The sequence below is a fragment of the Scardinius erythrophthalmus genome (genome assembly GCF_964197995.2).
Source record: "Scardinius erythrophthalmus genome assembly, chromosome: 4".
In the NCBI taxonomy this organism is placed as follows: Eukaryota; Metazoa; Chordata; class Actinopteri; order Cypriniformes; family Leuciscidae; genus Scardinius; species Scardinius erythrophthalmus.
The window spans coordinates 12,089,813-12,117,428 of NC_138224.1; the positions used below are offsets into that span (position 1 = coordinate 12,089,813).

At 37.6% G+C, this 27,616-nt stretch overlaps 1 protein-coding gene across 7 annotated transcripts in view; it reads right to left on the reverse strand.

Annotated features, from left to right (window-relative positions):
* Positions 1-27,616, reverse strand: part of chchd3a (coiled-coil-helix-coiled-coil-helix domain containing 3a) — a 68,202-nt gene that overhangs the window by 17,986 nt on the left and 22,600 nt on the right. For 4 of the 7 annotated variants that reach the window (XM_081363321.1, XM_081363322.1, XM_081363317.1 and 1 more), the window contains exon 5: positions 6,700-6,783. In XM_081363321.1, coding sequence (XP_081219447.1) covers positions 6,700-6,783 — 84 coding nt within the window. Of the gene's footprint in view, positions 1-6,699; positions 6,784-9,794; positions 9,810-27,616 lie in introns of all 7 variants that reach the window. The other 3 variants (XM_081363319.1, XM_081363320.1, XM_081363316.1) reach the window with 1 other exon arrangement.

Below are 27,616 nucleotides of genomic sequence, written 5' to 3' on the forward strand. Positions count from 1 at the left end.
TATATTGTTATAATGTGACAAATGTATCAACCCTAACAATTTTTTTCCAAGGTTTCATTCCTTTCCTTAGCAAGCACCACTTAAAAAAAAAAAAAACAAAAAAAAAAAACTTTACCTGTTCCACACAGCAGCTGTGAAGCACTCTCTCACTTTCTGTTTACAAGCATCTTAAAATAAAATTTTATTTAATCCGATGCACACATGGGTGTTATGAACTAATGAAAGAATCTCCTAAAAACTACACATATAGGTGGTGTTTTGAGACACAAACCCATGTTCAAATTAAATATCGCAGGCTTTATAATGAGAGATCTGAGCAGTGGTGCAGTAATCAGCAGGCTGCGTTATCTCTCACAGACCAGAGAGGATGTGGAGGGAAACCCCCGCTGAGACAGCCATTATGGCTCAACAGCACGGCAGCCATATTGGCTCCGCAGCGCACAGGCGGAGGCGCGAGACTGCGCTTTAACAAATCAAAGCTAGCAACTGCAAACAGGGAAGGAAAGCAGAACAGAAGCCTGTGGAGTCAATCCTTCCGTCGCTGCCTCTTACTGCGGGAGACTGTGAAACAAAACAGACGAGTGGAAAAGTCCCAAATAAGCACAAATGTTGTAGCTTAATGGCAAAAACCTTCAGTCCAAACATGGAAAACATTTTTAGAGTGACATATTGGTGACATTTTACAACTAATACAGAACACCATATGGGGTTGGAATGACAAGATCGTGAGCAAATGGTAAGAAATGTTGAACTATTCCAATTTTACCATGCTTGTGGCTGGAAGTAAAAACAAGGGGACATGACTGTGAGTGCAAAGCTCAAGCTGTGTCTCTTGTCTAGATAAAACTCTGCTAATTAAATTAACGAGGCTTCGTGCGGAGACAGACACTGTCCCTTTCCAGTGTGTCGTCTATAGGGAGGAAGAGATAATGACCACACATTGATCTCAAATAAAACAACTCACATTCTTCACTTAACAATGATGTCAGAAGCACAGAAAACAGAAAGAGAGAGAGTTTTACATGCAGAGATTAGCTATTTACATTGAAGCATCACTACGGGTTACTACGACTACATCATATAGTGTTGCTAGGTAACAGCCCCCAGAGAGTCAAAGCCTTGAATGGAGTTCAAGCAAAAGTGTCGCTACATCATGTGATAAAAAAAGATAAGAAGTTTTCTTTTGGACACAATTTCAGAGAGTTGTGCTTTTGAAAATCTGACTCCGCACCCTCAAAATTAGGGTTGAGAATTGAGAACTGGTTCTGATTTAGAACCGGTTTCATTAAAATAATAATAATAATAAATATATAAAACAAATAAAAATAAACGGGCAAATAAGTAAATAAATACTGTTATCTGGTTGTCCAATGAATGGCAGATGGGGAGATCCCATTAATCAATCAATTATTATCAATATAATAATAACAATATAAGTTATTATTATTTAATACAATTTATGAATCATTCAATTACACATCAATAATTATTTTTGCAATCTCAGAGCACACACCTCCCCACCAGATTTGTGTTCTGTAGAGGTTTTTTTTTTTTTGTAATTTTTTTAATTGAATCTAAGAGATATTACAATACATTACTCACAAATATTGTTAGTTTAGTATTTTTGGTTTAGCATAAAGTTAAGACTAGGGCAGTTGCATCTTAAAAAAATGATAACAGAATCATTCATTTAATCATAAAGGGACTGGGAATGGCGAGACGGGATTAGAACAGAATAGCTTACAATTCCCAACTCTTGTTACCAGTTTGCACCTGACTGACAGGTGCAATGCACTTTGGGAATTTTATCACTAAGCCTGACTGGCTTGGTAAGCGATCAATGTTATTACGCTTTTCTTACACATTATCAAGCCAGATCATAAGAATGTCTAATTATGAGCAAGCTAACATCCATTCCAAGCCACTGCATTTAAGTGCCTTTGAGGTCATTTAAATTCCATTGATCAGGCTAAAATCACTGTATTAGCAGCTTTCTTCAACACCTCAGACTTTCCACTGTTATCATGAAGCATTAGGAAAGACACAAAACTTCTGATAACGCAATTGAGTAGACAAAAAAAATGAAAAGAAATGGTGAAAAAAAGAGGAGAGCGGTCAGTTGAAATATGAGATTGTTTTACAGAGTGAAAATCTGAGGCGAATATATACGTGCGGTTCATATATAGATATTGTTTCAGAGGCAATTTGAGTGGCCACGGCAATAAGTAGGCTGGAGGTGGCAGTCGTCTCAGAGCTGTGACGGGCTGTCACAAGCAGGCCACTGATAAACGAGCAAACTGAATTGAAAGAGACATGTAATATATATCAGCGTTTTATTCTCTTCTCTCTCTGTATCTCTCATTCACTCTTTTTTCTTTTTCGTAGCTGATATTGTTAGAGACCAAAGGCTAGGGAAAACCACAATCCTGTGGTTCCCAAAATGATGTGCGACACTGACATTTATATATAGCCGCATTCTTTCTCTCTTTTTTTTGTTACACAGAAGATTAAAATGAATCTACTGGTCACTCATTTTCACGTAATTACTATGAACGGAGTTTTCAAGCTTCAAAAAGGAAACATACATATATACACACATACATACATACATACATACATACACAGCTCTGGACAAAATGAAGAGACCACTGCAAAATTATCAGTTTCTCTGGTTTTACTATTTATAGATATGTGTTTTGGTAAAATTAACATTTTTGTTTTATTCTATAAACTACTGACAACATTTCTCACAAATTCCAAATAAAAATATTGTCATTTAGAGCATTTATTTGCAGAAAACAACAACTGGTCAAAATAAAAAAGATGCAGTGTTGTCAGACCTCGAATAATGGAAAGAAAATAAGTTCATATTCATTTTTAAACAACACAATACTAATGTTTTAACATAGGAAGAGTTCAGAAATCAATATTTGGTGGAATAACCCTGGTTTTCAATCACAGCTTTCATGCATCTTGGCATGCTCTCCACCAGTCTTTCACATTGATGTTGGGTGACTTTATGCCACTCCTGGTGCAAACATTCAAGCAGCTCGGCTTTGTTTGATGGCTTGTGACCATCCATCTTCCTCTTGATTACTTTCCAGAGGTTTTCAATGGGGTTCAGATCTGCAGATTGGGCTGACCATGACATGGTTTCAATCTGGTGGTCCTCTATCCACACCTTGATTGACCTGGCTGTGTGGCATGGAGCATTGTCCTGCTGGAAAAACCAATCCTCAGAGTTGGAGAACATTGTCAGAGCAGAAGGAAGCAAGTGTTCTTCCAGGACAACCTTGTACGTGGCTTGATTCATGCGTACTTCACAAATACAAACATGCCCGATTCCAGCCTTGCTAAAGCACCCCCAGATCATCAATTTTCAGCTTTGTCCAAAACCTGGTCGTCTAATGGTTAGACGGATACCTGGAGAGGCCTACAAGCCACAGTGTCTCGCACCCACTGTGAAATTTGGTGGAGGATCGGTGATGATCTGGGGGTGCTTCAGCAAGGCTGGAATCGGACATGTTTGTATTTGTGAAGGACGCATGAATCAAGCCACGTACAAGGTTGTCCTGGAAGAACACATACTTTCTTCTGCTCAGACAATGTTCTCCAACTCTAAAGATTGGTTTTTCCAGCAGGACAATACTCCATGCCACACAGCCAGGTCAATCAAGGTGTGGATGGAGGACCACCAGATTGAAACCCTGTCATAGCCAGCCCAATCTGCAGACCTGAACCCCATTGAAAACCTCTGGAAAGTGATCAAGAGGAAGATGGATGGTCACAAGCCATAAAACAAAGCCGAGCTGCTTGAATGTTTGCACCAGGAGTGGCATAAAGTCACCCAACATCAATGTGAAAAACTGGTGGAGAGCATGCCAAGATGCATGAAAGCTGTGATTGAAAACCAGGGTTATTCCACCAAATATTGATTTCTGAACTCTTCCCAAGTTAAAACATTAGTATTGTGTTGTTTAAAAATGAAATATGAACTTATTTTCTTTCCATTATTCAAGGTCTGACAACACTGCATCTTTTTTGTTATTTTGACCAGTTGTCGTTTTCTGCAAATAAATGCTCTAAATGACAATATTTTTATTTGGAATTTGGGAGAAATGTTTTAGCAGTTTATAGAATAAAACAAAAATGTTAATTTTACCAAAACACATATCTATAAATAGTAAAACCAGAGAAAATGATAATTTTGCTGTGGTCTCTTCATTTTTTCCAGAGCTGTATATGAATAATGCGATTACACATACTTATTTTTGCTAGGAAAATGATCAATATTATTATTACATAAGTATTTCAGAATTTTATTCATTTTAATTATTGAAAATGTAAATATACAATATTTTATTTAATAAAATATGTTATTCTATATATGTATCATTATTGTTATTATTATTAGCATTATAATAATTTATTATCATTGTCTGCATCTGATGGTTCTTTTATTTAATGATATGAGTGTACATTTATTGCATATGCTGTATATGTTCCCTACTCTTTTCTATGCCACTGTCTTGTATTTATGATGTCTAACCAACAAATCATGATTCACAAACCAACTGGGCTCAGACACACTAGTGTTCAGCTCTCAGAAGGGGTGAGGTCTGTGTATGTGTTTGTGTACATGTTGACACAGTGCCGGGAATATTGAACAGAGCTCGATAAGTGATTGATGAAGCTGCGAGTGATCAATAACGCCTCCGCATGCAGAGCTGAAATGGCGTGAAAGCTGTCCTTGTAAAGAGACAGAGAGACTGCGGTGTGCAAGATCAGCTAGATTCATGGACACAGTATAAGTCTAATCACTGAATTAATGGAGCTTTAAAAGAATATTCTGGGTTATTTTCGAACCTAAATTCTATGGACTGCATTTGTGGCATGCTGTCGATAACCACAGACTTGTCCTTTATAGTGTGCAAACTAATACAAAAAAGCAGTTACAGTAAATCACTCATTACAGACGCTTTCAAGTAGAGACCTGATGCAACAGAGTGTGGCTTGAGACCAGATTTGACGTATGTAGACAATCACAAATGCATCTGTTGATTTCTTGAACGGCCAAATCAGAGGTACTTAATTTAGAATCCACCCAGGTGATGGGCACCATTGACTTTCATAGTAGAGTATTTATTTTATTTTTTTACATACTATGGAAGTCAATGGGGTCCATCAACTGTTTGGTTACCCATATTCTTCAAAATATATTTTGTGTTCAGCAGAAGAAAGAAACACATACAGGTTTGGAACGACATGAGGGTGAGCAAATGATGACAGAATTTTCATTTTTGGGTGAAATATCCCTTTAACAGTGGTTTGTGAATGTATGTTTTAATAACAAATAATTTATCAAGAGCGTTTAGGCTGGGATGTGTATGTTGTGTCTAGACGGCCTAAACTTTTTCATGGAAATTTCACAGATGTACTGAAAAAACATATGTATACTTTTACCTTAAGTGCTAGCTATCAAATTAGACTTAGGCCCCGTTTACACAAAGGGAAGACGCAGATATTTCCCTGAGGTTTGACCTCTCATTTACACGAAAACCCCGTTTTTTATCACAGAAAACGATTATTTCTAAAAACTCTGGCCAAAGTGGAGATTTCTGATAACGCCGGTTGTGTTGCCGTGTCAACTGGGAGAAACAGAGTTTTAGGTTCTCAAACGTCACATTATGCACCAGAAAATGCTTAACGTCATGTGAGCGCCCTAGGAAGTCGCTTGTGTTATTCGTTGTTGGGCAATTCCACGCAAAACTGTCACATCCATAAAGCCAACACAATGCCATGGTATTTAGTTGGCGTTATGGATGTGACAGTTTTGCGCAGAATTGCCCTGTTGTCGATTCTGAGGATTCTGATTGGCTTGCATGGCTTTATCCTTCTCCCTACACTGCCGCCCATAGGTTTGGCATAGTTATGACGGCGCTCGACGGCGTATTTATGTGGGTTGATGGAAATTACAACTTTTTTGAAATGTTATTATTGAAAATGGAGGTGGGGGCCTTAAATGTAAATGTGGCCTTAGTAAGACGAAAGATTCTGCCATTTAATTCCATAAAATTAAAAAATAAGACATGTTAGTGTTTTGCTAATGCTAAAGTGTGTGAATTGCAGATGAGCTGAAAAAGCACAAAGAGAAGGTTACAGAGGGCTAAACCTTTGAGACACCTATGGACACACACAACCTACACTTTTAAAATGGGTCAACACTAGATATCTACCATTTTTGCACACACTTTCACACCCCCTTCTGGGGGCTCAGTACGTGTACGTCCTTTGAGGGTGAAGAATCTGAGGTGAGGGAAGGTGGACACCTCCCATCCCAGAGGCTCAGAGGAGGATCTGACCATGAGCTGCAGGAGGGTGTCAGTTTGAGGACACAACAAATGAGTGAGCAAGGTTGCAGAGAGGCCTCAGCTGCACATTGCAGATCAAGACAACCTGCCTCACCATGGTATTGTAAAGCAAGACAGCCTGTCTCACCTCTGCCTCTATAACACAGAAGAGTCTGACTCACAATCTGCCTCTATAGCTCAGGACAGCTGCACCGCGCATTAGTGAGTTACTGTTGAGAATTACAGTTATCGTATTTGATAATAATAATGTAGTGCTTTAGCGTTCATCACTATATATATATATATTCAGGAACTGTGGATAATGTAACTGAAAATGTATAGGTCATACCCTTTCCTTCAGCTTGGCCACTTGCTCTCTGTAGAAGGCGTCCTGCTTCCGGAGCTCTTTGTCTCTCTCCTCCAACTGTCTAGCCTGTGGAGAACACACACATACACAACTGCATTCAATATAACATCACACAGAGTTTCTAGCATCAGCAGACAGCAAAATGAAATGCTTGGCAGGATATTCACGCTGATCTTTTCCATACAATGATATTAAATGGGCACTCAAGCTCCAAAAAGGACAAAAAGCACCCTAGAAATAACATAACAATTGGCAATATGACTTGATCGCTATATTCGAAGCTTCTGAAGTAATTTGATAGCTTTATATAAAGAACAGAAATAAATGTAATAAATAATAATAATAAATGTCATTTATCTTCCACCTTTCTTAAACTCAAAAAGGCAACAAACAATTCATAAAAATGAGCAAAAATAATACATGGTACATAAATACTACTACTAATAATAATAATATTAAAATATTATTACTATGTATACTATAATATTTTATTTTATAATATTATTCATATTTGTAATTCAAATCTTTCGTAAAAATAACATTTTGAGCAATTTCTTAAAACAATTAAAAGTAGGAGCATTAGGCTGAACAAATCACATTTGAATATGCAAACCTACTTGACTAGAAGTGAAATATGACTTAAATCTTGGTCTTTTCCTCACACACACACACACACACACACACACACACACACACACACACACACACACACACACACACACACACACACACACACACACAAAAAAAAAACTATAGCATATTACAGCACATCGGTCATATTGAGTACTTTCATGGTGCTTTAAAGGGGTCCTATTATGCTCGTTTACAAAGTCTTGATTTTGTTTTTGGGGTGTACTAGAATGTTTTCATGCTTGATTGTTCAAAAAACATATTATTTTTCACATATTTTACATTATTAAAGCACCTCTCTCCCCAGTCTGGCTCGAATACGCCGATTTAGATGAAGCCACTCCTTCTGAAATACCAAATGTGCTGTGATTGGTTAGCTGGCCCAGTGTGTTGTGATTGGCACCGCGTAGTGCGCGTTTGGGAAATGTCCCGCCCCTCCATAACTGCAAGTTCGTCTCTAGTGTAAATATTAAGTATGGCTTCAATTTCAAAGCAATTTGAGGCCGATTCAGACCCTGACTATGTTAACGAACAAGAGCATTATGCAGAACGTATTTCATGCACAACACATTTCACAGGACGTTTCAGGGTGGCAAGTTTTTTGTTATTTTCTTATACATTATAGATACAATGTTATCCACCATTTAATCATGATATCTGTCGGAAAACTAAGGTGATACAAACAGTAATCGATTACAAAACCATGTTTAAATGGTGAACGGTCTTACAAAAGCAACAGAAAACTGTTCTCCAAAAAATGTGCAGCACATATATAAACGTTGGGGTTATAATGTTCAGGTTGTGTTTAAAAATCAATTTTAACCACTCTCGTCAGCTTTAGGAAGGTCAAACAAATGAGTGGAAAAAACAGTGTCTCTTTGACATAGCGACAACACTATTCTCTAACGCAGTTTTACCATGCTTCGTCGCCTTTTTGTGCAATCCGTGGGCAGGGATTATTTAAATGAGGAACATTATGACCACGTTGTGGTTCTTGGAAAGTGGATTCTGTTAAAAATATATCCCTTTGGAGTGGAATTTGAGCTTTGTAACCTTGCAGATCTTTTTTATGCTCAAACATCAACATTACACACTAACTAAAGTTGAAAAAGTGGAAAAGCATAATAGGACCCCTTTAAATTATTTTTAGCTTAGTAGCATTGGGTCACCATTTACTTTTATTGTTTGTAATAGAGGTTTAAATTTCTCCTTTTGTGCTTAATGGAATAAAGTCAGTTTTGGAACAACTTGAGTGTGTGTAAATGATGGCTTAATTTAAATTTCGAGAGGAGCTTTTAACATAACTTGAATATATTTCTTCAGGCACAATCATAACTAATCTAAGTCCTTACACATAGCAGCACAGTAGATATTCTCTACCCTGAAGAGTATGGCCTCAGGTTGCTGGCATTATGAGAGATGACATAGACCTTTGATTATTCCAAGGGCATCAGTTCATGACAGGGTTCATGTGGGAACGTTCACTGGAAACCTCTTTGTGTGTTAGAGGGTGTGTGTGAATGGAAGAGACAAAGCGATAACATCAGCAGTGGAAGAATAAAAAATCTTTATGGCCTTATCCGTGATTCTCTGTCCTATCGCACATGATTCTCCCCCTCTGTCACTCCTGACCTTCAGCTACTAGAAGTGACCCTCACTAATTTATAACACACTCAGAGAGGAGATGCAGTATGCTGACAGCCATGTTTACTCATTTTAATTTTTTATTTATTGCCTTTTGTGCCTTCAAAATGTATAGGACTGTTGAAAACAGACTCCAAATCGCTTTTTGATTGTGGTTCTACTATTCCTAATTTAAATTTCCCCCTTAAAGTTTCCTATCCTAAAAACTAAAAATAAAAAACACTGGAAGGAAATAAAAAAAAATGGAAAAAGAAAATGAATGAGATAATCAATAAGAAAATAACACTAAAAAATAAATTATTTAAAATATAAATTTCTTAAAATATAAATGTAATGTTTTTTTATTAACTAAAATTGTAATTTTCAACCCCCCCCCCCCCCCAAAAAAAAAGCACAAATTTTTTTTAAAGGCATTTTTTGGTTATGTTGTGCTGGTCATCTTGGACTTCAACTAACATGTAGCAGCGTGGATGCAGCATCATGCAAAAGTTTTCAGATTGACCATTTCGCATTCAGCAATGATTAATTCATTTTGTAAGCAAAAGTGTCCCATTGCACATTTAAATAATGTGGCTCTTTACATATGAACAATGAAACAAAAATGAAAATTAATTTCTACGCTGGTGTAGAAACACAATGGCAAGAAGATGACATCAAATGAAAGAAAAATGATGATTAGAAAAAATCTCAGCAGTAAATCACAAAAAGAGAGAGGTATAGTATATTTAGGCATGCAGTACTGCAGCAGGAAGCAGGTTGAGACAGATATGGGATGTATAAATCAAACCTCTCTTGTGCCTTACCTTTCTCTCCAGTTGCTGGAGTGAGGGAGCAGAAAGAAAAAGGACAGAGAAAGAGAGAACAGAAATTTAACGATGAAGTTCCTATAATTACATTCAGTATTCAAAGGCTGAAGCGCGCACGCACACACACACACAGACAAACACAAAGACTGCAGTGTGAAGCAGCGGGGTGTTGCTATAGTGCAGGGACACAGAGACGGCACGTTCATCTCTGTGTTATCAAACACTGTCGCAAGGTGAGAAGGAGCTCTTCACAACAAATCTCATCTAAAACCTAAACCCTGAAAATCTGATCTAATCTAAATCTAATCAGAGCGGAGCGATCTCCATCAGAGCTCAACCCCAGCGCTCATGGAGGCCAGTGCGGCTGATGAACTTCTCACTCACTCGTATATCTGTAAACCCGCAGGTAATTCTGCCGTGATTTCTAGGTCACTAAGAAGTGTTAATAATCCCAAAGAAAATTAAACTTTTTCATCTTCTCACGCATGCAAATTTCTCATTCGTTTCATAATGGGAAAGGTAATATCACCACATGACATTATTGAAAATGACATTTTTCTGCAGAAAACAGTTGCTTGCTTTTTGGTTGGGCATTAAAGGTCATTGTAAGGGCATTGCTAAGTGGTTGCAAAGGTACTCGGAATTGTTGTTTTTTCATGTTGCTAGGTGGTTTTCAAGTCAGTTGCTTGCTTATCTGATATTATGGTCTCTAAATGTGGTTTGGTTCCATCCTTCCATGCAAGTTCACAGGATTTTCCCCCCAAACCTTTTATGGCTTGCTCTTTTAAAAAATTCAAATCTAACGGCTTAAAAATGTAATAGCACACCACTCTTGAATCATATGTGTGAATTTACGCTCGTCAGTTAAGAGTTTTACGGCATAAAAAAATACCTAACCCAAAGCATGAGCAATAGTATTAGTGATGCTTACCTTAACAAAAACTGCTAACTTAACATTTTCATCCTCTTACCAGGGATTTTATAATGAACAAAAAATATAAAAAATGTTTTACTTGAAATTAACATTAAAGGGGGTTAGTTCACCCAAAAATGAAAATTCTGTCAGTAATTACTCACCTTCATGTTGTTCCAACCCCGTAAGACTTTCGTTCATCTTCGGAACACAAATTAAGATATTTTTGATGAAATCTGAGTGCTGTCTCACTCCTCCTGCAGGCTTATGGATACCTTAACTTGCTGGCCCAGAAAATGTATTAAAGACATCGTTAATATAGTCCAAGTGACTCCAGTGGCTCAAACTTAAGTTTACGTCACCACGTATCACACATGACCAGAGTCGCCCAATAGTGAGCCTACGTGGTGACGTGCAACACAGACGCGCTACGCTTAAACACTACGTAAAAAGACTCGAGGTCCAGAGAGAAGGAAATGAAAAGTGGGATAAAGTCGTTATTTTTGTTTGTTTTTGCGCACAAAAAGTATTCTCGTCGCTTTATAAACTTAAGATTGAGCCACTGGAGTCACGTGGACTATATTAACGATGTCTTTAATACATTTTCTGGGCCAGCAAGTTAAGGTGTCCATAAGCCTGCAGGAGGAGTGATCCAGCTCTCAGATTTCATCAAAAATATCTTAATTTGTGTTCCGAAGATGAGGGTGAGTAATTACTGACAGAATTTTCATTTTTAGGGGTGAATTAACCCTTTAACTGAAATAAAATCAAACAAACATTTTAATTTAGCTAGCTGCTAAGGTAACATTTGTCTTTAGATTTAACATTTTGATTTAGTTTAACTTGATGTACAAATAAATAAAAATACTAAATCATAAAAAATATAAATATAAATATATATATATTATAAATATATTTACCCCTAAATTTCTTCAAGTGTACATACTAGCACCTTTTAGCTTTTGTATCTTAGGGTATTGCCCCAAGTGACAGCTTTGTCCTTTTTTTTTAATAGTGTGTGTAACATGATTTAATAGCAACACACATTTGTAGTTTAATCAAGTCCCACACCTGCAGCAGTGAAGATGGCCAGAACTGCTCTCCAAAAACACCCACAGCCCTCGACAGAAGAGGTCCAAACCCTCTGGCAGAATAAATCTGACCTCTGCACTGTTCCCTTCCAGCACTCACACACAAACACAGACACATTCAAGTCTGCAAGCCAATCGAGGCCCTTGCGTGGGCGAGAAGCATTGTGGGTAATCAGTCAAGGAGACATTATGGCTCCAAATTTTCAATGAAAAAAAAAAAAAATGCAGCTACCACCATTGACCTTCAGCCTGAAACACACACACACAGTGATGGAGCAGCTGCATTCACAGACCAGTAGGCAAATGCAGTGAAAGCGTAACCAATGAGCAATTAAAGGACAGGGAGGCACTGCCACCAATGCGCACGCAGGGATTTTCCCTTTTTATTCAATGAATCATGGGGGCATATGGTAGCCCTCTGTCGCTCAGTCACACAGACTGTCAGGATTATTTCCATCACATCACACTCATTCAGTCTCCTGCAGGTCATATAATCAAATTACACTGCTTACATAGGGCCCTGAGTCACATGACCAATCGCTCGCTATTATCCCACTAATGAAGAACAGGGAGTGGGATGGGAGGCTGAGAAATGAAAGTGAAACTACAAACACCAAGAACAAAAAATGGGGAGGATGGAAGGGAGGACAATGAGGGTGATTTATCATTTAAGTCACACCTCTCATGACATGTATCTGGACGAAGAGAGAGTGTGACCCACAGTAATCCACTGCAATCCAACTGATCTACAAAATATTTTTTTAAACAAACTGGCGACATCCCATAAGAAGAAAAGTGAGCTTAAAAGAGAAATGATCACTGTTTTCCCCCCTCAGGCCCAATATAGTTAGCGTTATAGTGAGCTACTTCCATTTGTCCAGTCCGATTGCGAATCCAGCATCACATTGTGACTAATTCACAAAATAATCTGTATTTAAATGTACCGCTCAAGCTGTTTAGATCAAACTGAAATGATTGCTAAAAATATTATTTTTTGCCACACCCACTAAAAATATATAAATATATGTATGTCTGATTTTGAAAAAATATATAAATAAATAAATTAATGTATCAATTTTATTGTCATTTGTTGCCGCATGGAGTTCTGGAGAAGAATTTTTTATTTTATTTCATTTTTTTAGGCATCACCAAATTTTATTAGAATAGTTCTTGTCCGTATGTCTTTGGTTTTAAGAGGGATTTGATTTGAGCCATATATAATGTTGCATATTCTGAAAAAGTCACTGGCCTTATTATCCATATCCATATTTTTATATATTCTTATGTTTAAGAATAGAAGTATCTGAAAAATAGTCCAAATTAATCTTTATACTTCACTGTAACTGTACGTTTTGAATACCAAATAGACATTGCTGATAGACATTGTGAATGTGGGAAGTTGTGCTTCAAGTGCTCATCTGACTTGTGGCAGTAGTTCAGAACAAGTTTGCTTAGTATTGATAAAACAGGAAGGAAGTTCTGAAAGTTATTATAATAAATTCAGAGTGCAGCAAACCATTTTATTTCCAAAGGATGTAGGAAAATTTGATTTCTCATTACATGACCGATTAAAAACACTGCCATCCCTGAGACAATATTTGAATTTTGTTGTTGCCCACTCACACCCATTATAAAATAAAATAAAAAGCTAATGGCCTGACTCAAATGAATATTCTAGATTATTTTCAATCTAATGTCTTTGCACAGCACCATAAGCGTGTCAACAAAAATGAAATAACAGCAAATGCATTTCCAATTTGTTTATACACATAAAAGTACAAGCCAGACACCAAGAGTGCCACACATTAAGTTGACTATAAACTACTCTTTTAAAGACACAACCAAACACTATCAACAAAGGAATCTTTTGTGAGATGAGCAATAAAAACAGATGCCCAGTGACATTTATCATGCCGTATCCACGAAGCGAGAATTCAGCACGGCCCAAAGCAACAGATGGGCCGCATTTCCTCCAGCTCTCTAACTCCAAAAAAAACTTAGACAGATACAATGCGTCAAAAACTTTGTATTAATTGCGAGCTTGCCTCTTCCCACACAATCTCCGGTCTCGCACGGCAGGATGACTTCGGCATCACCGCAGCAGACCCCATGGTCAAATTAAATGGGTCGTTTAGAAGGAAAAGTGTCTCGCTGAATATCAATTAGCCGCAGCTGAATAATTAAGAAGAGCAATGTTTTTAATTAGCCAAGAGCTGGAGAGTTTGAGCTCACGCGGAACATTCTGACATAACAGGTAAAAGCTTGTGCTGAGTCAGGGAGAGATTTAAAAACATCTCTCGTTCTTCATACTTCCATAATTCTACCTCCATTTCTACTCCTCATTTCACCTGCTTTGTCATTTGCTCTCCTACGCAAAGTACAATGACGTTTAGGCAGCTCAACCCTCTTCTTAATGAAGCAAGCACTGCCCACAGAGACCCACACATATGACAACAAATCAAAGCTCTTTGTTAAAAACGTTGTCTCTTTCACCATGACCTTCGACGGCCAAACCGAACAAGGTCAGAGTTACTCAGCACCCGGCATCCATCACCAGGAACTCAGTTGCCAGAACAAACTCGCAGTGTGCCAAGAGTTCACCTGCCCAGCAGGCACAGGTCGAAGGCCAAATGTCGGGTCACAGCCAGCCTGCTCGGATCTAATTGGCACTGAGAAGAATGAGAATAAAAGTGATAATGAGAGAGTGTAAATGTGTATGTTGTAGGGAAAAGATGTGTGATTGTTTGAGCAGGTAAGTGTGGTTAGCCTAGAAATCTAGACGCACCCTAGCGGCAGCAAAATTTATTTTGCAGCCAGGGTAGTCTAGCAACTCTCCGCTGCCTTTCGAGCTGGAAAAACCAAACTCTAGTCAGGCCAATCACATCGTGTATAGAGTAGGCGGGGCGGGCTTAACATAATGACGACAGAGTTGCGACGGTTCCCTGCTACTTGAAAATAAAGAATGGCGGCTGCTGCTGGCGAACAGCCGTCTTTCGAAACGGCTTTGGCCGTGACTCTGGAGGACTTGGAGTTAAGCTGTTCTTTGAGAAAAGAACAAAGAACGGCACTTAAGTCATTCTTAAAAAAGGAAGATGCATTCGTAGTTTTGCCGACCAGATACGGCAAAAGTTTAATCTATCAACTAGCTCCGCTGGTGGGAAAACGCTCTGGTTGGGTTGTAGCGCTATCCAATTGCGTGCAGAGGGAATTTGAAAGACATCCGTTTATCCCGCCCCTCGGATTGAGCCGTGCCAATGGTGAGTTGCTAGACGTAACATCTTGATGTAGGTCTGGCTTGCCAGGCTAAAGTGTGGTTGGAAACAGGGCTAAAAGAGGCTTCTAAAAAAATATTATGATTAATATCCAGTTTAACGGTTTAGAGTGGATCAATGCCGATAACACCACAGCATACCTTTAACAAGGTCGATTTATGCATGACAACATGCAAATATGGTAGATTTTACACGGTTTCAAACGAAACATCTTCATCACAAGGGACAATCCATTGAATCATGCTAAAAGGTGTCTGGAAATCCAGTGTATTACCCAGCAGTCTGTGCTGCTATGACAGAAAGGGTCAGTGGGTAATTGAGAAGGATGCTGAACAGAGGTCAGAGGTCATTCTAGCGTAGGCAGAAGGAGTTGGCCCCCTGTGTAGGACTGGACATGTCCTCTACCGAGACAGGAGAAAAAAAATTAACTGTCCTGCCAGTGTCTGGGCCTCATTTTCTGTGAGCAAAGATCAAATTAGCAGCGAACCAGAAGGCCTGTCCTTTACTATTAAAGGGACCAGATACAAAGATTTCCCAATCACACTTGGTGCCCTACATCCCGACCCCCACTCTACGAACGACCTGGTACTCTGACACCACGATCGATCCAGTGCCCTAAACACACAAGCATGCACGCACTCCTCTGTCCACCTGTCAAAAAGCATCTCCATCCAATCCATATGAATTGACAGTCACCAGATCTGCTCATAAACAGATCCATCAAAATTAGTATCTGGTCAAGGAATATTGTCTTTGAAATATTGTGTACTCTAATCTAGTTCTGATTAACACAAGCCATCAGACTACTAAACAAGCCATTTTGAGTAGGTTACATATTTCATAAAAAAAGTTTAATTAATTAGGCCCAAATGAATTGTGTCCCCTTCCGCACGTGACATGCACCATCACACATTCATATCTAGAAATAAACATAATATTTGTATTTATTTATTTGTTTGTTTGGTTGGTTGGTAGGTAATGTGACTTCAGCATGAACAGCCAGGACACAATTAATTTTTTACATGAATTGTATAAATCCAATGTGACATTTTGCAAAATTATATGCTTAATTTACCCTTGCCATAAAATGAAGGACGGCGAAAACAGTCTGTGATGCGTGGCGAGGTGTTAGACCTCATTGAAATATTTAAAAAGTAATTTTAAATAAAAAAAGTAATAAATGAACAAATCCATTTAAAAAGTAATACCTTTTTTATTTTATTATTTATAAAGTATGTATAAATCAATAACAATTAATTATATTGTTAAATTATATAACATAAAATACCTTTTTTAAATGTTTATACTTTTAATAAAAATATCTGTGTATTAATTATACAATGGACTCTATTTCAATTAAGTTAATTTTAATAGAGTTTATTAATTAAATAAATAAATTACATAAACCAATTTACATTTTTTTTATTTAATTAAATAATAAATAAATAAAATGTTGCTGTTTAGACCATTGTCTAAGCCACAATTAAAATGTATGTGAACGGACTTGAATTGTTGAATTTGAGCACAAAATTTGGCACTTTCACTTTTGAAATGTATCCTAATTTTCCCATATGTTAAATGGCTGTATATGTCATTGAGGTTTAGAGCCCATGTCACTGTCTGTGCCAGGCCAGCTGTCAGTCTAAGGGTCAAGCTCGAACCAACCTGATCATACAGTTTGATTAATTAACTGATCAGCAGCCCGAGGTATTAACTGATGGCTAAAGCACTTTTCAGCTTGTGTTATCTCTGCTGAGGCCATATGGGCAAAACCATGGGGAAATCAAATCATCAGTCACGTTCATGGAGAGCGCTCTCTAAGGAGGGCTAAGCCATCTATTACCACCAAGAGAGAACAGCCGAATAAAGAGGAGAGAGACACCCCTGCAGACAGAGAGGAGCAGAGGTAGACAATAGAGCGGGGATCTAGGACAAAACAAAAGAGCGTCCCACTCTCTAATATCCAACTCTAGGACACACGGAGGGACCAGAAAGGCTGAACAATTGCCTTTGGAATAAAGTTCTCCCTCGGGGGAATGAGGGGACAAATAAGAGAGGGAGAAAGAAAGGGAAAAGGACAAAGACAGAGAGAGGGTCAATGGAAAAAAAATCGAGATACATAACTGAGAGAAAGAGAAGTGTGGTTGCCCTTCAGACATGCAGTTGCCTTTGCATTTCCTGCTGATGGTGACCGCATGACTTCTGTGTGTGTGACCTCAGTCAGGCAGTACTGTAATGAGATGGAGCTGTTTACATATTCATGTCCACTGGGGCTTTCTAGGTAAAGGAGGGCTGCCCTTGGTATCTCCCAGTCAACTTTATTTCCATGGCAGTTCAAGGTGAGCCTTGTTTGACCATTTCTATCTACTTCTACTTCTTTTAGCACTTTTATTAGAAGTCAGACTACTTCAGTGTGGTGAAATGTTTCTTCTTATATAATACACCACCTCTATAATGTTTTATTACTGGTGCTTGTTTAAAAAAAAAAAAAAAACCTTGACTTGTACTGATTAAAGGCCCTTCAAGTGAAAACAATGACTGACCTATAATGACGTCATTTCGGATGGAGATCATAAATCGCTGATCTACTGCTATTCCTGCAGTTCCCGGATGCGAAATGTTGAATTTTCAGAAAATTGAAATTGAATTTTCAGAAAATGCTGAAAATTGCCTGTCGAATATTATAGGCATGTATTTTTAAACAGAATGAATATTTTGGAAGTGAAAGGTGAAAATGGATTATTGAATTTTTAATGTTGTAAATGTTTTGAATTGAATTATTCACAGCTTACATAATACAACCATGCCGAATATTCAGCCCATTAAACATGCAAGCCCTAAAAACACAATGCATTAAAATGCAAGCACGGTTAATCCAATGCATATTTTTTTCAATTAGTGCAATTCAACAAGCTTTTTTGTTTCAAAAACATTTGGTATTATTTCACTTCCATAGCTGCTTTATGGTAGAAATTGAAGTTGTAATTCTAATTGAAAATTATACTTGTTTTTTCATGTGTAATACTGTTAAACTGCTGCTTTAAAGCAACATATTTTATAAAGTGTTATATAAATTAGGGCTACCCCCTAATAGTCGACCAAACGTTGCAGACGTTAAAGGCAGATACTAAATATTAAAGTCTCGTTATGGTTTAATATTGCCCTCAGTAATTATTTAAGCGATCAAATTAATATAAACGGGCGATTAGTTGACTAATGGCTTAAACTATTCAACAAGAAAAACCTTTTGTCGGGGGCAGCCCTAATACAAATAAACATGACATGACTTGACTGGAGTGCAGAATTGCAGAGCTTGTGCAAACATATCCACATCGCTAGGTTCAGACGCTTTCTTAAATGCTGTTTTCTCACTACTGTCATTTTGGTTGTGTTTATTTTGTTATTGAGAGGAAAGCGAGCAGCAAATATTTACATATTCATTTAAACACCACTTTTGGCAGCGTCATGATGTTCACTAACACCGCTGGTATACCGCTTTGGCCGAAGTTAACTTAATTGGATACTTCTGCTGAACGTGCTGAATGTGTTTGAGATCAAACAATAAATGAAGATCCCCGTCATAGAAATTTAGAGTTCTAACATCAAGAAATGCCGTAGAAACCACCAAAAACAACTTATCAACGGCACAAAACCCCCACTAAAGCACTCAGAACATAATTTATTCCAGGTTATTCTGAGAGATACAATTTCACACACACACAAAGTGGGAGTTAGAATTTAGATTGTGCTAAAAGATTCAACTGCAGATCTGTGACCGGTGGCAGGACAGTAACTCCCACATGGCCGCTCTCTCTGTGCTCACATTTGGGCATCTTCCCAATTAAAGGCAGATAAACAGCAGGGCTGTGCTCTCACCAAACTCTGAGCAATTATCAGTGTGCCTCAATTCACTGTGGAAAGTGTTGTCTTCATTTGCCAAAAAAAAAAAAAAACTTTTATTTTTTTACTATTTTGCTAATAAAGACAAGGAAACAAAATGAAACTGAGGCAGCTGGTAGCAGCACGTCCAAAAACATGAATCAAGGGTGAATAAAGCCAATGTCAATATGGGCATTAGTGGAAACCTAATTATGGCATTTGTCCATCTGGAGAAACCTCATGAACTGGTCCATTCACATCCGAGCAAAGCCCTTTTCACCCAAAGATGCATGTTCAATCATGTTTACTATGTAAATTTAGCAAGGGATAATGTACAGTTGGCCGGTCGTTACCACAAAATGAACCCAGATGGGGGAGCAGCGGTCTTAAATCACCCTGAAAGAGTTTATTTTGCTATAATGACCGTCTGAGTGTACATTATCCTGCTTATTAAATGTCCACTTACCAAATAAATTAATAAATGAATGGACTTGAATTATTGATTTTGAGCTAAATTATTTTATGCGAGAAAAAGAGACTGCAGAGCAGAAAACCAAGAAAAAACAAACCAAGTAAAAATGATTAGAATAAAATAATGTGGTCATTATACAAAATATTTATGCACTGGATTCTAAAATTGACCAATCAGAATCAAGTATTTCAGCAATCCGTGCATAAACGGACTACGACAGATACTTTATTCTTCATTTTTGTGTCAATGTTCCACTTTTTGTCTTTAATTCAGTGTCCTTCACCTCAGTACCAGGTCAAAATACACCTTTGTTCATTCTACTGCTCACAATGCTTCCGGCGAACTTTAATTGCAAATCTACTCTCGTAATGAAGTGTAATAATCAAGGATTAGGGCTATGGATAAGGAAAGCCCAGATCATAACAGCTATATCCCACTTATTTCAGTCTGTCAGGAGCTCTGCCATCTTTGGCAAGAAAGTGATTTTTTTTTTCTCTCTTCATTTTATATAACTGGGGAAGTCAGTTTCGAGATTTAAAATGAGGTCTAAAAATAGCAGTGTTTTCAAATACCTTCTCTCTCTAGAGGCACGGCTACATGCAGAAACCCTCCTGTTGCCTTTTGGGCTGTAAATTGACTTCACAAGCTGCTCTGTCAGAAAGCAGCTTTCCTGACACCTGCTGCCATCCATCAATCCAACCCTGGTCGAAGCTCATGGAAACGGGCGGCCGGCAGAGCCAATTAGCTGCCGGGGTGAGCGCCGGGCACCGGTGCCAACCGGAGACCCAGCCAATTAGGGCCAGTTTCAGAACACTGGCACTGCAGGTGGGCAGCAAAGGCTACAAAACTCAGTGAACAAGGGGGAATCAGCAGGGATCCCAAGCCGAGAAGGAGATGAGAGAAAACAAGCACACATAAGAAACGGGATTGTATGTTACATGCCTAATTTACTGAAACTGAAACTAGCCATCCACACACCCACGTATTTACATGCTGAACATATACAGTTGGTCGTAGATTACCATAAATCTAAAACACCTACCTCACTGCATTGGCAAAACATCATTTTGCAGATTCACAAATAGCATCCATAGTTGGCGCATAGATCCTGGTTTGCATGTACTGCCATGATAAAGCTATTTGATATAAAGTTTCATGCTTTACATGAGATTTACAGGAAAACTCAAAATAATGCTACATAAATTATATATATATATATATATATATATATATATATATATATATATATATATATATATATATATATATATATATATATATATATATATATATATATATATATATATATATATATATATATATTTATTTATATATATATAAAAAACTCTGTTCTGACTTTCGTCTTGGTGCATTATTGCCTATAAAGGTTACACACAGAGAGAGAGAGAGAGAGAGAGAGAGAGAGAGAGAGAGAGACTCTCCAACTCGTCCATCAGACTATACTCCCCATCAACCCCAAACCTATCATTAACCAAATCCACAAACATCTAAAAGACACCCATGATGAAGCACTAAAAGCACATTTTGCCCTCCAGAATAAACTCCAATGTTACTCGACCCTCAATAGAACCACTAAATTGCCCAGTTATCTATTTATTAAACATTTTAAAGAAAGACAAATCCTCTCCAAATACAGATTAAGTGACCATGATCTAGAGATAGAGAGAGGAAGACGTAGACTAACATGGACAGAGAGAGAGCAGAGGATCTGTAGACACTGTGACCTACAGCACATCGAGGATGAGGAACACTTTCTGCTCTTCTGCTCCAGATACTCCAGTATAAGAGAAACCTTTCTGCCCAGATTTGAAATCTTGATTCCATCATTCTCTGAACTGAGTGACACTGAGAAAATGTTCTTCTTACTGGGAGAAGATGATAGTACAGCTGCACTAGCGGCTAAATATGTGTTAGCTATTCACAACGCCAGAGTCAGCTAATTCTCTAGAGAGAGATTTATTTATTCATTTATTAGGATAGATTGTGTTTATTTATCTATTTATTTATATTTACTATGCTACATATGACATGATATATACATATATGTTTTATTTGTTTTATTATTTATATATGTTGATGCTTTGGCAACATTGTGTTACACAGTCATGCTAATAAAGCTCATTTTGAATTGAATTGAATTGAGAGAGAGAGAGAGAGAGAGAGAGAGAGAGAGAGAGAGAGAGAGAGAGAGAGAGAGAGAGAGAGAGAGAGAGAGAGAGAGAGAGAGAGAGAGAGAGAGAGAGAGAGAGAGAGAGAGAGAGAGAGAGAGAGAGAGAGAGAGAGAGAGAGAGAGAGAGGCATAGATAGAGGTCTGAGATTGGAGTCAATGTAAAAAAGAAAAAAAAGAAAAAAAACTGTTCTACAAGACATAATTTCTTCACCTTTCTTCATCATTTTAATTTAAACTAATTATCCTGTACTCAAGCTTACATACCCTTAATTCCTAATATATTTTCAAGAGTCAGAGACTGTTTGCAGACATTTGTGAGCCTGTAGTTTGTCCAGAGCAGTCAATCTGTTCACCCTTTTTTTCCACCAAGAACAAAAACCCAACAGGTCCACCAAGTTCTTGGGTTTTACACAGCATCCTCTTCACATTTAATCACATTAATCATCCCTACAGTAGTTATTTGTTGTTGAGATCAACTCAGGACAACCCCTACACCGTCACAAAAATGCTGCAAAAAGTCATTAATGCTCAAGGAGGCAAAACAAGATTACGAACCAAGGTTATGTAAACTTTTGAACAGAATAGTGTAAATTGACGTATTATTTTGTCTTGTGGGATATATGTAAACGTGTTATCTACTAAACATGCTGAAAATCTTTTCAAAAAGGTACATAAACTTATCAGCATATCCGCATGAGAAACACCATCTCCATTCATATTGCAGGACACACACACAAAACATCCTGTTTATCTCACTTAAGACTGAAAACATGGAGAAAACTCATTTCTCAGACCTCTTGAGCAAGGCAAAGAGGGGATTTTTTTTTCTGTCCTTCCCAAATACCACCAACAAGTACATCCAATTCAAAAACCAGCAAGTCCTCTTTAATACCTGGGAAATTAAATTGTGGGGTATTATCAGTCAGGGCCAGTCAGCTGTATCTAAAATGTGACAGCGTTTGAAGCACGCAGATTTGAGAGAGAGAGAGAGAGAGAGAGAGAGAGAGAGAGAGAGAGAGAGAGAGAGAGAGAGAGAGAGAGAGAGAGAGAGAGAGAGAGAGAGAGAGAGAGAGAGAGAGGGGTAGGGGAAGGGGGAAATTTGTGCTCTTGAAATACAAGCTTAACTGAGGTGGCGTCTGCAGCCCATCCAACCATCAAATAAAAACATCTGCAGACTCTAATAGGTAGAGCTGATTGTGGAAGCAGAAAACTCAATTTGAGAAAAAAAAAAAAAAAAAGTTCAGCCATAGTTCAAACTGTCACCTAAAATTAAAGTAATACGGTTTCATTAAAAATATTAAAATCATATAGTCACATGAAATGAAGACTCCAGTCATACAAGTAGGAAACAAAATAATAAATTAATAGTAATCAATAAAATGAATACATTAATTATGACTACTTGTAAATGAAAATATCCACACCATTCAAAAAGTAAACCATTAAGTTTTGATTAAGTGCAAGTCAAAATTTCCATATTGCAAATATAAAGAAAAATACTATAACACTAAAAATACTAAGTGCCCACTTAACAATTACCACAATAATGAATTAACTCTTTTATTTTGTGCTTGCTTTTTTTTATTAGTTAGTGTTAGTTAAGTGTTAAATATTTGCAAGAGGTTTACAGTCAGATAATTTCTAAACACTTTTCGGTGACTGCAAAAACAACAATCCCTTGTGATTTGCCGGGTGAGAAAGTGTCAGGCACACATTTCAGGAGCTTTTGCAAGACTGTCTGATCTTTTGTCTCAACAAATCACGTCGCCAGCCATCGAATAAGTTGCATCAGTCACTGGGTTGCAGATTGATGACTCTGAGTTTGATTGAAATGTTCGCCCCAGGGTTTGCCAGTGTCTGAATGAAATGATATGCGTTGTGATTGATTGGCTGTCCTGAAAGATCGCTAGAGGGCCAGAATCACTGAAACCCAAACACTACCAGACTTGACGAGTTTATTAATGTCTAGAATCGCTGACAGCATGTATGGTTGAAGAGATACACGAGAACTTCTCGCCAAAGTGCAGAAATCACAAAAAGTCATTGCAATACATCTAAAAATGAGCAAGTTTGATATACTCAACAGGTCTATTGGGAAAATGACACTCAAGCTTAAATTTATAGCAAAATATCTACGGAAACAGAAGAGATTACAAATGTCAAATAACATCCATTCGTGGGTCCACCAAACAAGCTGACATACAAAAATCCAGAACCACAAAACAAGAACACTGCGAGTGCTTTCAAAATCTAGCAAAACTCAGGGTCTTTTGGCTGAAGAAAACAGAGCTTTGTTACTAAGCTGGTGGGCTTTGAGGAAAATTATTTATGGTTTCAGGTAGAGTCAGCAAAGACAGTTCGAGAAGAAAGACAGCCATCGGAACAGCAACTTCAGAGCTCTTGGCTGGGGCGGGATAATTGGAGAGGCTAATTTGGGCATGCGAAGACTGTTCCCGGAGAATGAAGCCGGCACTAGCACTCAGCGGTGCTATTGTACGTGACAAACAGAGTCTGAAGACCAGAGCACAGTGTGAATTCTGATGAGAGAGGGATCGATATCTCCTTGAATGAGGAGATGAAAAATAAAATGCTCATAGAGCTGCACTGGTCAGCTTAATAGTTCACAACCTTTGAAATAAAAGCTGTGTTTCTCAGGCATTAGTCTCCTGTCGTTTTTGAGAAGCAAAAGGCGGAAATGTGGTTTTCATTTGGTTGCCAAAAATCGATTTCTAAAATATTCACAATATAACGGCAACAATTCTGTTGATGACATAAAATTATGCAACACAGTGATGATTACATGCACCATTAAGTTTCCTACAGTCGTTAAGACTTGTATGGAAATCCCACTCAATAGTAACTTATGAATATGAAAGTGCCAAGACAACTATTTTAAAAGCCTGTCTTGTGTTGCAAAAACTGCAATATTTTTGGTCATTTTCATTCATTTATGATATACTGTTTAGGTGAATTGGTTCAAAACTCTTATGTAAACATTCATTTGCATCTTGGTCTCTGAAGTCCCTGTACTGAATCTGGCTTAGTAATAAAACACTTTAATTCTGCAAAAATGCATTAATTTGATTTCAAAACTGACAGTAAAGACATATATTATGTTACAAAGAAGTCTATATTTCAAAAAAATGCTGTTGTTCTGAACTTTCTATTCGTCAAAGAATCCTGAAAATGATAATAATCATGGCTTCCGCAAAAATATTAAGAAGCACAACTGCTGTCAACACTCTTAATAATTACAAATGGTTCTTGAGCTGCAAATTAGGATATTAGAATGATTTCTGAAGGATCATGTGACACTGAATAATGAAGTAATGACAGCTTTGCCATCACAGGAAAAATGTAATTCTAAAACATATTAAAATAGAGTTCATATTAAAATAGAAAACAATTATATTAAGTAGTAATAATATTTCAGTATATTACTGTTTAACTGTATTTTGATCAAATAAATACAGCCTTGGTGTACATAATTATTTAAAAAAAATTACCAATCCCAAAATTTTGAATGGTAGAGTATATATACAAATTTTTCATCAACACATCTTTTGCCATTTCAGTGAATGAAGAGATACATATACTGAATACCAACAAATGACTGAAAAATAAAGATTGCTTTCTTTATCCACTAAATATAAGTTACTATCAGGATACAAAGGTGAACCAGCAAGACATTAAGGCATCATAAGAGGTCTAAAAACAAAGTCGAGGAAATCCTGCTGTCCATATGACCTGCCTCTGCTTAGACCGCTCAAACCCAAGAGAATACGACTAATACCGTAAGAACCCATTGGCCTGTGTAAACGTCCCATGAGTGAACAGTACACCGCCTGGCTAATGCATTTGTAAAGCAAACTGCAGAAACCCTGAAGTGTGGCACTGCGGCTCTTACTCGCAGTAAGAATGCATTTCAAAAGCCTGATTGATGTTCAATGATTGAACGCCTTGCAGTCAGGCAGAAACGCAGTCAGAGGAAGGGTCTGCTAGGACAAAGGACTTAACAAATCATCTTTGAAAGGTCCATCTATTCAAAGTGTGCTGAGAGCAGCAGAACCATGTACTACCCCAGCAAGGACTTTCAAACACTTATTGATGTTTTGGAGGCAATTTAAACTAAATTTGCAATTACTAGCAGGTTGAACATTACTTCGTTATAAAAGAATAATGCATTGATTAACTCGCTATATCTTGTATGTGTGCTATGTTTATTAAATGCATTGTCACCTTGGTGATGTGTAAATCAATTTTTTAATTCAAGCAAAAATGACTGACCTACACACATGTTGCTAAGGTAAAAGACATCTAGCCATGCCGTAAAGTCCAAAGTTGTAGGATGGGAAAAACAAGTGTGAAGGTCCCTAGAAACCAGGAGATTACAATGAGAGTCGGGCAGGTTAGTCTCCAGCCTTTCACAAGGAAAAAAATCATTTCAAGGAGAAAAAAATGAAATAAAAAGAAAAGAGTTTTATGATAGCACTGTCAGAACAGATGATTACACGAGAAAAAGCGGTATGAATCTGGCGATAACCCTTCAAATTCTATTAAAAAAGCTCTGCTCAAAAAAGAACTCAAAATTGAGAGGGATGAAATGTGTGTGATGATGTCCGGGAGTGAAAATTTTCTGTTAAGAGGAAAAGACAAGAACCTGTCCAACTAATTTATCTCTGCATGAGTGTTCATTTTGAACTGAAAGGAAAAGTCATCTCTGAAGACGTCTAGTTTCCTCATTGATCCATTTTATTTATTTACACCTACATGTCTATTTCCTGAATGATTGCAGAACAGTGAAAACTTCAAAACACTGCAAAGCACCAATTACATACAATAATTAAAGCATCACAGATCAATAAAATACTGACCTGAAATGTGTTAAGATTAAACATCCGCTACATTATAAAGACATCTACAATGCAGCTTATTCTGGACTAGAAACGCACACTTGGAGGGATGGAAGGATGGATGGATGGATGGATGGATGGATGGATGGATGGATGGATGGATGGATGGATGGATGGATGGATGGATGGATGGATGGATGGATGGATGGATGGATGGATGGATGGATGGATGGATGGATGGATGGATGGATGGATGGATGGATGGATGGATGGATGGATGGATGGATGGATGGATTTTTTTTTAACACCATGTTAGCATAGAGGCTATTTACATGGCATACACAAGGTCAATATCACAATACATAAAGCATTTCAACTTGACATAAGATTTGGGTGACGCATTCTGAAATATTCCATGTAAACATGTTTCTGAATAAAAGCTAGCAGTATCATAAAAATTACAGTCCAACAGAATATGTTTGGATGGATGGATGGACAAACAGATGGAAAATTGTGGAAAAGATAGACTTTTCTGAAGATAAACCAAAAGTACAAAAAGTGTAGATTACTTCACAGACATAACTGTGACAAAACAAAACAGAATATACAATTCTGCTTGTGGATATCAAGTGGAAGTGTAGCCTCCATAATGAGCTGAAGGACAGAGCAGTATATATATGACAGTCTGACTCTTGATAAACCCATAATATTGAGTTATACTCATAAACCAGCAATTTGTTACTCAAGCATGCTTCATTATTGGTCTCACTCACAACTGCTGATGGTTTTGTGTGTATTATACTGTATTGCAATTGGTAGGGATTGAATTAGAATGGATTGTTTCTCTGGGCTGCTGGGATCCATATATGTGTTTGTTTCAGCTAGTACAGCTGGTCTGTTCAAAATATAGATATGGTCTAAAGTCAGTTAAAATATTGAAAGAGTGTCCTACTGCTGTGGTCAGGCTTTCAAAGGGTGAATGCTGAAATGAGACCAGCACCAACAAATCATGGGAAAACATTCCTACACACAAAATGCCTCGAGCCGCCTCCTCCTCCTTGCATTGTTTAGATTTACCCATCGTTCCTATTGACAATTTCCCAATTCTCTCTCTCATACACACACTCACACACCTTCCTTCCAGCCGT